Source organism: Perca fluviatilis, chromosome 13 (assembly GCF_010015445.1).
Source record: "Perca fluviatilis chromosome 13, GENO_Pfluv_1.0, whole genome shotgun sequence".
Taxonomy (NCBI): domain Eukaryota; kingdom Metazoa; phylum Chordata; class Actinopteri; order Perciformes; family Percidae; genus Perca; species Perca fluviatilis.
In genome coordinates, this window is record NC_053124.1 from 327,525 (window position 1) to 342,899 (window position 15,375).

The 15,375-nt window shown below is 41.3% G+C and overlaps 1 protein-coding gene across 2 annotated transcripts in view; it reads right to left on the bottom strand.

Annotated features, from left to right (window-relative positions):
• The window catches only part of bag6l (BCL2 associated athanogene 6, like), a 56,159-nt gene that overhangs the window by 30,835 nt on the left and 9,949 nt on the right, over positions 1-15,375 (bottom strand). For both annotated transcript variants that reach the window (XM_039821046.1, XM_039821045.1), the window contains exons 4-9: positions 9,449-9,669; positions 9,290-9,361; positions 8,815-8,937; positions 5,785-5,969; positions 3,776-3,905; positions 540-743 (exon numbers count right to left, since the gene is read on the bottom strand). In XM_039821046.1, coding sequence (XP_039676980.1) covers positions 540-743; positions 3,776-3,905; positions 5,785-5,969; positions 8,815-8,937; positions 9,290-9,361; positions 9,449-9,669 — 935 coding nt within the window. The remainder of the gene's footprint in view (positions 1-539; positions 744-3,775; positions 3,906-5,784; positions 5,970-8,814; positions 8,938-9,289; positions 9,362-9,448; positions 9,670-15,375) is intronic.

The following is a 15,375-nucleotide window of genomic DNA, read 5'->3' on the forward strand; positions in this document are numbered from 1 at the left end:
CACACTTTTTTGTTAAGTACATAATTCCATATGTGTTCATTCATAGTTTTGATGCCTTCAGTGAGAATCTACAATGTAAATAGTCATGAAAATAAAGAAAGCGCATTAAATGAGGTGTGTCCAAACTTTTGGCCTGTGTGTGTGTGTGTGTGTGTGTGTGTGTGTGTGTGTGTGTGTGTGTGTATGTGTGTATGTGTGTATATATATATATAGCCAATGGGGATCCTATAATAAACTGAATATCTATACAATGAAGCCATAAACTCAGCCACAGTATAGAAGGTAACACTAACAGCATTGTTTGGGCTGATGCCTAGTTAAATATCAGCCTGTGTGAAAACACAAGCAACATCCACAACTTATTCACAATTAGCTGAGCATAAAAAATATCTATTATATTAGATTAGCCTCAATAAATAACCAATAACAACACACTCACTTTCTCTCTGAGTTAAAGTTATTCTGGTTTCACTGCTAACAAAACACTGACAGAAATGCTGAGTTATTCCAGCCAGAAGATCAGAGTGGTGTGGACCTACTGGAATGGGCATGTGTGGCAGAGCAGCCTGGAGCAGGACTGGCTGGGTGTAGTGGGCCATCAGACGAGTCACAGACAGGTGACGTGGAGGAGAGGTTGACAGGTTACAGCGCAGCTCACCGAGGACAACTAAGCTGTTGCCAAGGATACGCAGAGCATCTGCGACCAGGTTGAGAATGCGCTGATCCTCTTCTCTTTCCTGGGTCTGTAAAAGAACACAGAATGTTGTTAAACAGCTTTGGGCAATTATAATGAGAAAAGCCCCTGCTTTGTTAGCACCTGTTTTACTTGAAACAGAACATATAACAGAAAAAAGAACACACTTTTCTATTCTTAAAGCCTTATCAATACTGGCTTTTTAAATGTAATGTTTGTCCTTAAGGGAGAAATTAGAGAAAAGGTTATGGAGGCATTCAAATCAAAAGTTTGTTAGGGACCACATACAATAAATATAAATTTCAATACTTTTTCCTTTTTCAAAATCTAATGTGTTATACAGATATAGCTAAACTCTCATTTTCAGTCCCTGGGCAGGTAAACAATAAAACAAACTGCCTTTACATGACAAGCATTATAAAATACTTTTCACTATGTACATAGTCACAAGATGCATGGTTTTTACTGAACAGTTTGATTAGTTAATAACAGTTCATACAATTAAAATGAATGAATGCATTCTTGATTCTCTAACTACTTTTTTAACACCATGGCAAAAGAATAAAAATCTGTGGACATTTTGATATGAAATGGGAGTTCCAGTTTTTTGTGGCTTTAAAAAGGTTCAGTAGGTACTGTAAGTTTTATAAAAATAACTTTTAGTCATATTTGCTGAAACGGTCATTATTCCCTGACAGTAGCACATGACACAGGTACTGTAATGCGTGGGAGAATCATGTTCCTCTGCCTCCCCCTGGTGCTCCTAATGGCATTTTCAAGTTTGTGCCTGAAGATTAACAACCAATCAGAGCCAAGGAGTCTCCAACACAGTGTCAATATGACAGCCTCAGCAAAAGCAAAAACGTATTTATTTTTTAACTTACCAACTGAACCTTAAATGGAGAAGGCCGACAACATTTAGTGAATCTTAAATGAATGACAGTCACTCCTAGCTGAGGTCTTTGGAATTCTACCACTGTTCTCAGTGCATAGCTTAGTCAAATACTTTAAAGTGGGTGGCGTCAAGCTGCGAGGGATTTTATACTTTATAACTGTCCACTTGTCCTAAATGTTGGAGATTACTTATAGATGGAGTAGAGGGTCTTCAGGGTGGTTGCGCTGGCCTGGGACCAGCTTGTTGTGAAATGGATCCGGTGAGAGAAGATCAGGGAAGTTCTAGGGAAAGGTAAAGTTAGATGTGTCTAAAGTTTCAAATGTTAAGTTTTAGAGTTTTGGACATCTTTTGATGTGTTTTTCAAAAGTTGGATTTTGATTGTTTTATTCTGATTGACGGCTCCAATTCTTCTTTTTGCCTTGAACGTCAAGGGCTGCATGATTTGAGAACAATAATACTGCGATTGTGAGATCATGGTACCATGAGTTTACTTGCTTGATTATCGAGGAAAATGCACAAAACACTAACATTTTGAAATCTGTATTTCTCAACTTAAACATACAAAAGGTAAAACTGCTTGAGATGTCTGACATATTGGTCCTTTCTTTAATTAACCTATTTTATCTGCTTTTATGTTTAACTGTTCTTTATTCGCGTATTTTATCTCTCAGTTCTTTAAATTCTTATACTGCACTGTAAAATGTATTCTTGTCTTTTAAATTGTTTTAAATTGTTTTATAACTGCTCTTTCATGTTTTATGTAAAGCACTTTGAATTGCCCTGTTGCTGAAATGTGCTATATAAATAAAGCTGCCTTGCCTGAATGAGTATAAGAAATACGTAAACAAAAAATTTATTTTCAAAAGTCATTTTTGCTTTGCTCCAACAGAATAAATGAAATAAATAGAACAATAAATAAGACAATACAAATTCTTATTAAGAATTTTTTTTTTACACTAGTGATTAAGTTACAAAATGTACTTTGTACAGCCTCTTCTTAAAGTCTGAATGCTCTGAACCCCTCAACACTTCTGATACTCACGTGAGGATACGTGACACACGCGCTACTGCCAAAACACACCAACTGGTCAGATCTTTTGGGGATGTTGTTACCAGGGGCATGCTTAATACATCCACGGGATACGTTATTCAGAGGGCAGAGTCAACGTAGATTCAACGCAGACCAATGTTAAACGGCAGGAAGACAACAGCTCCTTTATTCACTCCACGCTTCACTTCCATGTAGAGGTGTGAATCTTCACTGATCTCCCGATTCGATTACGATTATCGTGTCAGCGATTCAATTCGATATCTCAATGCATCTCGATGTGTCAAATACATGTTTCTATTAAAGCCATGTAGGATATTTAATTCATAGCTTTTCAAGCTTCAAAAACAAAACATTATGCAGTGCTCTAATACTAAATAAATTGGATACATAAAACTATACAGCACTGAGCACATGGCACTTCCTGAATGTGCAAAACATACCAGAATATGTAAACAGAAAGATTGTTAGGCCTTTTAAATTGTAAACAGAAATAAATCGATTATGGCCTGGCCGATTATCGATGCAGCATCGTCCATATCCACGATTCGATGCATCGATTATTTGATTAACTTCAACGACTAAAAACGACAATGACGTGTTTATTTCACAATAAGAGCCCCCATTTCCTCCCAGTAAGGAAACTCTTAAGGATGGCAAACCGGAAAGATTTCTGGGACCAGTGAGAAGCGATCGAATAGGCGTATCATACCGTATGTAATGTATTCCTAGGGATGTGACAAAATCAAGTATACTCAAAACAGTCAGTATGCAGACTCCAAAAAAAAATGTTTTGAGTGTGATGTTGGGGAATGCTATTCTCCCATAAGGCAATGCAAAAAGGAAATGAAGAAGCTTCTCACAGTATGTTGATTTCTTGTAATTGCAAAAATAGTATACTGTAAAAATTAGTATATAGCACATGCTTTATACAGTTAGAATGAAATTGGGACTCAGCACATGGCTTATTCTCATTTGCATATACAGATCAGAGTGATAAAGGTTATCCTAATGAATCGCATTAATGTTTGCCAGCATAAGCATCAGCAAACAAGTTACATTTCTGAGAGGTCATATTGTGACGTTGTTCTTTTTTTGTTGCAGTTTTCTGCCTCATGTAGTTGCACCTTCTCCTTACATTGTTGTTGTAGTCTGCTGAGGTGGCTGCTATGAGAATTGAGTGGGACCTCTCTATGAAGGGCCGTAACCTCTCCTCCACCCTCCTGACTCCAGACAGAACCTCCACAAACTCTGCTGGACTTGGATGACTGGGGACAAACACAGGACAGGATGAGTCAGCACTACAAAGGCCCTGCTGATCAACACTGGGTTGTTTCACGGAAACGGTGATCGGCCATACCTATGTTTAGAAAGATGATGTAATGATGTCTGGATCCACTGCAACCTGATGGTCTGAATGTTATAAACAGATTTGGGTGGAAAAGGAGAAAACCCTGCACATTGTTTTAGCCTGCAGTATTTTGGAACATGCTGTTGGTAAGCAAACTATGGTTTTGAATCCAGTAAAGTTGAATAACTAAAGACAGACATGACAAATCAATCTTATTCTACACATATAAACTTGCCAGTAAAATGTTTTAATATTAATAATTTTAGGATGACCACCAAGCTCATCATCATCAAAAATCTCACCTACTTTTGATTTGATTTATTTAATTGTATCAAGAATGCCTTACACATGAAAAAAGACATCAAATACAATCGAGGATAAAAACACAATAAAGTCCAGGACTTATTTCCATTGTGGTCCTCAAATACCTACCTGTCCATCTCAAATTACTCTAAGGTGTTTATGATTCATTCCAAGTAGCATCATTGAGATTGTTAAAGTATACATAAGGGGAGAGCTTTCCGTCTGTAGGTTTCAGTATATAGAGCATGCAAAGTTGGACACAATGAATGATGGGTGGTGCATGAAGCGGCCATGACTGATATGATGGAGCCACGACACACCTCCCTTGAGGCGAGCTATTGGCTGATTCGGCGCTTGAGGGACTGTGGGTGTCATAGACTGTAAAAAAATGGACGAAGCTTCCGGACCTGAAAAGTGAAGCCAATGCTGAAGCTCCTTAAAGCTGTATTCTATCTGATTTCCAGCAGGGGGCGACTCCACTGGCTCCAAGAAGAAGTCTGTTTCTATAGAACTCTATGAAAAAATGAGCCTACTTCTCTCTTGATTTATTACCTCAGTAAACATTTTCATAATGAGTTTATGGTCTCAATCTCTAGTTTCAAGTCTTCTTCAGTACAGCATGATGTTCATTTAGTAAATGATGGTCCAATTTATTCTAAAATAGACGATAAAGCAGGGGATGCTTTAGGACCTGTAAATCAGAACAGAGGTAGCAATGCTAACCATGCTAACACTGGGGACATGAAAATAAACCTCAACTTTTTTTTGGCTGTAGGCTCCGTGTTTTCATCTCAAACTTTGACCCTCTCACTGTGGGTTTTCACTTCAGCAAAGTTAACTGGAACATTTTGGTCGCCAAAAAAAAAAGTCTTATGTTCAGTGTTCTGCCAACCAAGCAAGCTAGCTACGGCTAGCGTTAGGGGGTAACTTAAGGGAAAGTTTGCTGATTTTTTGTTCTGCCAGACATGCAGATAAATGTCTCCAGGTCTGCATTTATCCGCCAGTAAATCTCCACCAAATGACTTGCTTCAGAAGGGTTGAAAATCAGCAACTTTCCCTCTTTAACGTTTAGCTTAGCGCAGCTCCATTGCAACCATAAATAACGCTGGGTTGGGGGCACCGGGTAGCTCACCTGGTAGAGCGTGCACCCATATACAGAGGCTCAGTCCTTGAAGCAGCAGCACAGGGTTCGAGTCCGACCTGCGGCCATTTGCTGCATGTCTTCCCCCTCTCTCTCCCCCCTTTTCTGTAAAAAAAACCCCACTGGCTTATCCTCTGAAAATCGTCACGTCCAGTTAAAAAAAAAAAAAAACGGCTAAATTGCCAAACCTGAGGCTCAAAACGGCAATCCACAGACCAATGGGTGACGTCATCGATGCTACGTCCATTATTTTTACAGCCTATGGATTGTGTTGTGAACTAAGAACTACAGAGGAGTCACTGAAGAATCACACTTTACCTCTGCTTAAAATGAGTTTAAAACTCTGACTTACTTGGGCCCAGTGTTGGCGGGCCCCTCGGTCTGGGTGGAGGTGGAGGATGACGGAGCAGGGGGAGAGCTGGTGTCCATGAGCTCTGATGCTACCACCCCTCTAGCAGAGGAGGAAGATGGCGGTGGGGAGGAAGAGGACTGAGGCACCTCTGGCTGCGAGTGGGAACTGCTGTCACTGGACACTCCCTACAACACATGAACACATCACAATACATACAAACACACATGAACACCCAGTAATGTGGTCTGTCCTGTTGGCTCATTGAAGTGATGTAAAAGTGGGCTCTGAAAGCATCCATCTGACACGGCAGTAAGCTCCTGGGGAAACATGCACCGCTATGCCGTTCTTTGTTCCCATCTAGGTTTATAACTTTACTTTTTGCATCCAATATTGCTCATCTTCTTCTCAAAGTCATCACTTAGCCAAATTGGAAGGCACAATCACAAAACATATACTGGAGGAGTCAGCACCAAGGTAGTGATATTTCTTCAATATTAAATGGCAATAAACAGAGAAAGTGTGTGTTGTCGAATGCCACATAGTTGACACAGGAAGTGATCCCAACTTTGCAGCACATCTTCCCCAGCACCTCGCACTCTCCGGAAATGCACACCAGTGCCCCTGACATACGGGGAGGTGCGAGGGTCTGTTTATCGCTGCTTGCTTAATTATTATTAGGGCCCGAGCGCCGACAGCGGTGAAGGCCCTATTGAAACTGAAGGAATTATTATTATTTTCTGCAAATGAATCGCCTTTTTGGAGGGGCTTAACATATTCAAAAATTCACCAAATTTGGCGGTACATCAAGTCTGGTGAAAATTTACGTATTTTAAGGGTTTCGGGAATAGGCGCACAAAAATGGCTCGCTAGCGCCCCCTAGAATGTTAAAAAAATTGAGCCCCTGCAGTGCTTTAACGTAGACTCACGAAACTTGGTACACATATGTACCATGTCAAGATGTACAAAAAGCTTCATTGGAGCCATACCCTAAACCAAACAGGAAGTCCGCCATTTTGATTTCAAAGTTTGAAAATTAGTGCGATTTTGGCCATTTCCACGTGTCGTACTTTAACGAACTCCTCCTAGAGATTTCATCCGATCAACTTCAAACTCGGTCTGTGCCATCTTAAGATGTTAAAGATGAAAAGTTGATAAAAGAAAATCTTTTCGTCATAGGGCGTGGCCGTGGCGGGGCGGCCATTTTGTGCGTTTCGCCGCCGAAACAGGAAGTAGGTGTAACTCGAAAGTTCATTGACCAACAGGCTCGAAACTTTTCAGGATTCATAAGAGTCCAACCCTGAGGACAAATAAAGGCCGATATTTACTTAAAGTCATAGCGCCCCCTAGTGGCAACAGGAAGTAGGCCCAAAACTATACGTGCTATACTTTAACGAACTCCTCCTAGAGATTTCATCCGATGGACTTCAAACTTGGTCTGTACCATCCCAACACCTTAAAGATGAAAAGTTATTAAAAGAAAAACTTTTCGTCAGACGGTGTGGGCGTGGCGGCCATTTTGAGTGTTTAGCGATGAACAAAGAAGTTGTTGTAACTTGAGTGTACGTTGTATCTGCCCGAAATTTCTCACGATTGACAAGGGTCCAGGCCTGAGGACACCTACAGGCCATAAGGGTTTCATAATAACTTTTGGTCACCAGCGGGGGGGCTGGCAACAGGAAATGAGCCTTATATGACAAACCTCATCTGATTTACATGAAACTTATGAGTGGTCAACATGTGATACTGAGCCGCCCCCTATACTTTGACGACGCCCAGTTACTCAGGCCACGCCCCCTTTCATAGCATTTGAACTGTTTAAGGTAGAGTCTTGCGTGAGGTGTCATTGAACTCAGCAGAGACTTCCTTCTTCATTGGTGATGGTTTGGCCTGCCCCCTATGTTCAAGCCACGCCCCCTTTCATACATGCTGACCCATCTAAGGTAGAGTCTTGTGTGAGGTATCATTGAACACAGCAGAGAGTTCCTTCTTCATTGGTGATGGTTTGGCCCGCGCCCTATGCTTTAGCCACGCCCCTTTTCACAGCTAATGAACCGTATTACGTAGTCCTGTGTGAGGTATCGTTGAACTCGGCGGGGAGTTCCCTTTTCATTGGTGATGATTTGCAGCGTCTGACTGCCGCGCAAATGCACGGTCGCAAGGAGCAGAGTCCGCCGGTAACCTCGACGCGCGCCGAGGTGCAAGGGCCCGTCCATCGCTGCTCGCAGCTTTAATTATATTTATTATTATTATAAAATGACAGTAGCACGGCCCATGTATTTTGGCTGTTAGTATCATTAGTATTTTGAAAATATTTCTCATGTCACAGAAACCAAGAAAGGTTGCAAGAAAGAGGCTAGAAGAATCAGAAAGGATCAACCCGAATTCACAAATATGTGATCTGACATTAGCCTACAAATCTAGGCTTGCGAGCTGGAAAAAACTAATTCTGGTCAGGCCAATCACATCGCGTATAGAGTCAGTGGGTGGGCTTAACATAAGGACGGCGACAGTTCCGCGTGAATTCCCTGCTACTTGAAAGCGGTCTCTGGAATCGGCTTTAGCCGTGACTCTGGAAGACTTGGAGTTAAGAACTGAAGTCATTCTTAAAAAAGGAAGATGTCTTGCTCTGGTTGGCTATGAGTGCAGAGGGAATTTGAAAGACAACCGTTTATCCCGCCCCTCGGATTGAGCCCTGCCAATGGTGAGTTCCCAGACCCAACATCTGGATGTGGGTCTGGCTTGTCAGGCTAATCTGACATTGCAACGTCCGCTGAGTGGATTAGAGTATCATGTATTATCAGCTGGTGCGTGCAGCCCATGCATGGCGCCGCTGTTTACAGAACGCGATCGTTCATCAGTGTGGATGCTCACATCATTCTTGGTGTGGACAGCACTTAACAAAACCCATGAAAATGTCTTTAATGATGACCTCATTTCTAAATAGCCTTAATTATTCTGTAAATGATCTACGACTTGCCTAGGTAAGATATGTAGTTATAATTCCATCACCAAGCAGCATGTGCATTGTACCTCCAGCCTGTGGACCAGAGAGCAAGCGTCTCTGAGCAGGTTCTCCGCCAGCTGCAGCCTCATCCTGGGCTCACTCTGCACCGACTGCTCCACGTTGATCTGCATGTCCACCGACCCGTTGCTCTATACATACAGATATCAGTCAGCTTTACAGGAACAGGGAGACTGAAGTAGGGCTGCACAATATGAAGAAAATATCTAATTGCGATTATTTTTTCTGATATTGCAATATGATTCAGGATATTGGAGGGAATGATTTTTGAATCGTTACTCATTTCCACTGAAAAATAAAATATAAAAAAAAAAGATGTTTTCTGTAGTCTGTAGGATAGGATGTGTAGGCCGGGATGTCTCTGCAGCACCACAATACTTCAGAATAGTTTGACACATATTTTGCGATTTCTATAAAGTTGCCATTAATTGTTCAGCCCTAGACTGAAGGGTTAAAAAGATTGATGAAATAACGAGCCTTTACCCCGGAGCTGGTGCTGACCCTGGCATTCCTTCCAGCTTCACCGACTCCAGCCATCATCTGCTGAACAGACATCTACAAAACAGATTCCAGCTGTCACCGAGCATGAAATCATTCCTCCCTTCAGAAAAATAAGAGTCAAGCATTGGTTGGCATCCCCACCTGTATCTGCTGAGGGTCCATGATGTTGACGGGAAGGTTGAAGGTCCCCAGCATCACGTAGCTGTTGCGGTCATGTGGTCCACCCTGGGAGGAGGTCGAGGCATGGCTGCTGCTGCTTCTGTCCTCTGCCTCCCCGGTGGAAACACCCGCACCCCCACCACCAGGCATGGTGGCCTGAGGTGGGGCACGCTCCACCAGGTGGATTACCTTCCCATCCACATCTGATGAATAAACAACAGAATGGACTATATAACATACTGTAAAACTGTTTACTTTTAACTTCTCTCCATTCTCATTGGATTAAGCTGTTTCCCATTTCATATAGGCTACTTAAAAGGTCCCGTGGCATGAAAATTTCCCTTTATGAGTTGTTTTTTTTTAACATTAATGTGAATTCCCTTAGCCTGCCTATGGTCCCCCAGTGAAAAGCTCAGATGGGCCAATCTGGAATCTTGCTCCTTATGGAGGTCATAAGGAGCAAGGTTACCTCCCCTTTCTCTGCTTTGATCTGCCCAGAGAATTTGGCCCACCCATGAGAGAGAGACATCATGGCTTTCAAACAAGCAAAGTGGCAGTTGGTCAAGGCCACACCCCCACCCTCTACCTTGTCCCCCCTCTCTCATCTTCAATAGCATTTAAAGCATGGATGTATTAAGAGAACTGGATACAGTGTTGGGCGGGAAGCCCCGTACGTTCCAATGAGAGTGCTCAAAAGCGCATAAAGCAAACATGGAGCTCGGATCTTCCGCATTGTTGGCCCATGACGTCACGATGGACACGCGCACTAGCAACAATTTGTTTGTGTTGTCTTAGCAACCGGTAGCAACATGCTCGTTCATGAGCTTCTCTCTCGTGTCTCTTACAAGTGGCGAACTCATGAACTCGCCATTTTCATTGTCTAAAATATTCACTAACGTTAAACATTGTGTTTTCGTTGTTCCCGATAATTTTTTTTAGCTAAGCATGTAAACGTGCTCAGCTAAATAAACGATAGATGTATTTAGCTAGACAACCAAGGAGATTTAATAATTATGTCGTGCTACTAGCTAGCTAGCTACTAACTAATGCTAGCAGTTAGCCTGCAGTTTCGTGAACAGAGCTCATCCATGGCTTCATCCCTCATCCACGTTACAAGCTTTACAGCATACAGGCAAGAGTGACATCTTTTGTTGAGGAAGTAAATGTGCATATGACAATTATTCACCTCAATAATAAATTCATTCATTTTAATGAATTAATACACCCCTGGACTGTAATATTTCAGATGTGTTTTGAGCAAGATTTCTGCTCATGTTCAAAACACATTTGTTCTGAGATTTGGAGGAGTCATGATATTTTGAGAAAAATAAAGTACCTAAAAAAAACTATAAAATAATCTACCTGCACCATAGTCTGCTGTGCATTACGTGATTGCTCTGCTGATACGGTAAATATCAGACCGTCTGACAGACACAGAGCCCCGTTTGCTTTTTACGTTGACTGTCACGCTCCATGTGTGACACTTGAGCCCTGGTTTACTTGCAGCTCCGCTACAGTAGCAGCGAACCTTTAACGTTACCTGCAGTCACATGGTCTCTCAACAGTCCGCTCACAGATAAGTCCTGCCCGGATCAACAGATGTTACAGAGTGCGGCGGCTGCTCGCTCAGTTTGTTATGACGCACCGAGCAGATTAATGGAGCCGCTCGGTGTTTGGCTATCTAATAAGCCGTTAGCCTGTTACCTTGAGCTTTGTCTGAAGTGCGTCCAGAGACGGGCTCCGGTCAGTTTTTAAATTAGCCTACATTATTAACTGTTAATTTTGTTATGGTATGAACTTAATCCTAGGGAAGGCAAAAAATATAAGACTTTTGTAACAAAATCCAAGACTTTGTATAGCTACCAAATTCAAGGAGATTGTCAAATTTAAGACTGTTTCAATGCTTTTAAGACCCCGCGGGTACCCTGAGTAACGTTATGTAGGCCAGTGATTTTCAACCACTAGCGTGCCGTGAGAGATCGTCCTGTGTGCCGTGAGAAATTATCCAATTTTACTTAATTGGTCCAACAAATTTTTTTTATTGAGTTACTGCAAATAATTTGCCATTGTTGCGCATCTGTGCCTGCAATATGATGACTGGCAGAGAAATTAAATACTATTCTGTATCAGTAGGTGGCAGTATAGCGCAATAATGACCTTGTTGATTTAAGACAATAGAATTACTGCCAGCAGGGCTCCAGACTGCGACCAAAATTTTATCCAGTCGCCCAGGTGCGACCAGTAAATTTGCCCCCTTTTTTTTTTACATGTTAACCCCTTAACACTCCTGTAAAATTAGCCAAAAACGCCTATCCAAGGCATACCCATAGTAAATTGGAAGCTGTTCTTGAACCATTTGTTCTACATGCATGTTTATGGTTTCATTTGAAAGGTAACACTCTGAGGCTTCTTTCCCAACAGTTAGAATTACTGTAAGTGCTATTGGCTTTGAGTGATAGAAGTTTAAATATACTGGAAAATATTTTTTTTATGTCCGTCTGCATTATTTTTTATAGAAAAATGCCTGTAGATGACTTTTGCTTGGACCTATTAGTCTGAAAGCACAATGGGGCTATAGCAAGAAGGCTTACATAGTCCCAGTTGAAATTTCATATCAATATCTCATAAAATGAATATTTTACACCCGTTTTTGTATGGGTATATGTCCAGTACGTTCCGACGCGCCATTTTGGTGACCCTAAAAGGACCCTTGGTAATGATGGTCACATACCTAGACTAAAAAGACTGCTACCCATGAACATTTGACATTACAGTTATCATTCAGGGCTCTATTGAAAGGTTACATTAAGAGCTATCCTATCTCATATCCAGAATCACTGTCAGTATTTCTGACAAAGAGTAACAGAAGCATAAACACAATAAATTGCAGTTTTGTAACTTTGTGTGTAAAAAAAGTCAAAACAAGTGGTAAGGTGGAAAAGTAGTGTATAAAAGTGTATAAACAAAATATTTACAGCTATTAACATATCTAAATACACATATTTACAATTATGTATGTACAGGTTATCTGCTACATGAGACAAAGCACAAAGAACGTTTGAAGAAACAAAAATGACCTTTTGGTAAAAAATGTCAAATAAGTGCTATGGTGAAAAAGTAGTGCAAAAAAGCATTACTATATAACTATTTACACATCTAAATCCACATATATTTACAGGTTATTGGCAACATGCCAGAGATTGTAAAAATCGCAAGTGACAAAGCACAAAGGACATTTGAAGACCCATAAAGGAACCGTTGGTAAAAATGGTCAACAAAGTAAAACAAGTGCTATGCTGAAAAAGTATTCCGGGTACTACTATATAACTTTTTACATATCTACATACACATATATATCTATAAATTGCAGGAACCCAGCAAATCAAATCCATACTTCACTGTTAACCGTCAAGCCACTAAATAAACCTGTATGGAAAATGAGCACCTCTGCTGATGTGTTAAATTTGTTAACGATCATATGACATGAGACTACACCATCTCTCCTTCTCTCTGCGCTCATAAACAAAAAAGTCCCATGTATAACCGTTCCTGGAGTCTGCCAGAACAAAGAGTTTATAACCCCAGCGAACAGGCTTGTTTTTCATATACTGTTTCAGACCAGTGCAGGCTTTTGAGGCAACCATTCGCTCATCAATGGCGATTTCCTGGCCAGGGTGATAGTTTCTTCTGCAGGAGTCCCTCATCTACTCATAGAGCGGCTTTATCTTACCAAGACGGTCGTAGGCTCCTGTGCCTCTCCTTTCATCATTAGCAGCATCACAGAGCTGCTGAGGTGAAGGGACTGGGAGATCCTGAGGAACTTTTTACCAGTCATTAACAGTCTCGGGAACGGCAAGCTATAAAGATGACCCCCACGCCAGTAATCAGTGAAAGAAAAGCATTTGACTACACCCATGTAAACAATTAAAGACATGAATGCAAACATGTCCTGCAATGTCAGATCAATCCATGGGATAGAGGGTGTTGAATGATGTGTTGAGCCACAGTTGTTGGTGTTTTTGAAGTATTGTCTTCAAAACAGAGTTGGTAAAAAAAAGAGTTGAAACAACTGTAGGGCTGTGTACGTAGCAGTACGTATGGGTCTGGGTCTGAAGGTGGGCTGTGGTGGTGTGATGTCTGGAACTGTCCTGCTGCTCCACTCCATGTGGCCACTTGCTCACTGGTGCAGATGTAGCTGGCTCCCAATCCATATCTACATCACATTTCCTATAATGTGAAAATAAAGAAATAACAGTAATTACAACTAATGTTCTGAATGCGAAGCCACCGAAAAATATTAACAAATGTGTAGATATTACCATAGATATTTACATAAATACAATAAAAGGTGCAAACTTGTAATGCAGTATTTACTCAAACGTTTTCTTTTGCAACACTTCTTGCAGTAAATGTGGTGCAACATAAATGTGTAACATTAGCTGTGGAGCTCTCAGCGAGCAGAGTAGAGAGCAGGGTTGCCTTTAGATGAGAGACAACTTTGTCTGGCTCATTTAGTGTAACGTTAGCATGATAGCTTGGTGAAATTAGCAAGCTAAGGTTAGCTTAGCGAACTATCCATTCTCTAAATTAGTAAACATTGAAATCATCTAAACACTCTTCAACAGTCAAACTGAAGCAGACGGTTAGCGCCCAGGTCACAGCCTGTCTAAATATACAGTAACGTTATATACGTAAAATACTCACTTGTCGAGAGTAATGTCTCCTCCCTCTAGGACCATGTCCTCTGCCACGAGTCGATGCAAGACATTTCACTGTCTTTCTCAGACATTTCCTCCTCTGACTTGTCGCTTTACGTTGTCGGTAGTACATTCCTCCACTGCTTCTTGGAGGGTATATCCCATATCTTCTTGACTTGCTAATTTTCGCCATTCTCAACTTCTCGTTTGTTTTGGTTTAGGATGCAGAAAGTGGTGGGGTGGCGTGTTTTTGCCGGTGTTTGCACTACACAGATAATGTTTAGGATTGTACTCATTGAGATATATAAAACTGTACTACCCGCGAAAGCATCAGTTCTCCATATTAAAAAGTTCATTGGCTATACAAAACGTCAGTCATCGGCACAACCGGTTGCGATTGGCACAAAATAAAAGGGCGTGCACCTTCTTTCACCGCAGGCACTCGTTGGCTATTCTAGGCTGTAGACGAGACCAGGAAGGTCCTATTGGTTCAAGTGAGGTGTCAATCGAAAGGTCAGAGTGCAGGGGCCATTTTGATAGTAGATACCGGCAAAAAAATATATGCAAACAAGATTTACTCCAGGAAATACAGTAAAATATTAAATAACTGCCGCAAAATTTGAAATTTAAAAACAGCTGTCCGTGGGTATATTTTAATGTCATAATATGTTTGGACTATATTGTTTACTGGATTTGATCGTCTGGACCTTTGTCAATGTAACAAGACCGTTTTTGTTAGATTATGGATCTGTGGATTACAATGAGGCTTCAAAGGTGAGTTACCTCAATTTTGTAGTTGTTTGTTACTCAGACATAGGCGATGATTGTACCTGCTGTTGTTATCGTGTCTTGAAATAGTTTGTATCAGTGAAATCACAAGAGTTGTAACTTTCCAAAGATGTGTTGCATGAGTAACTACTTAAAAATAGGAGTTGTATACATAGCATCACGTGTTAAAAAGATGCCGGCGGGCCGTCGGAACGTTAAGGGGTTAAACGTTGCAATTTCGGTGCCTGAGAGCGCATGAGCGCAAGCTTATCTGTCCTCTCTGAAAATTGACAGAGAGCAGAGCTCTGACACAAACACACACACACTCGCACACACGCAGAGCTGCAGACGATGCAAACTACGTCGGCTCTGCAGTTTTGTTGAAGTCACGGTGAGTCACGGAAATGCCGATAAAGTGGTTTCAAGTGTGGTTACAGTTTTTCA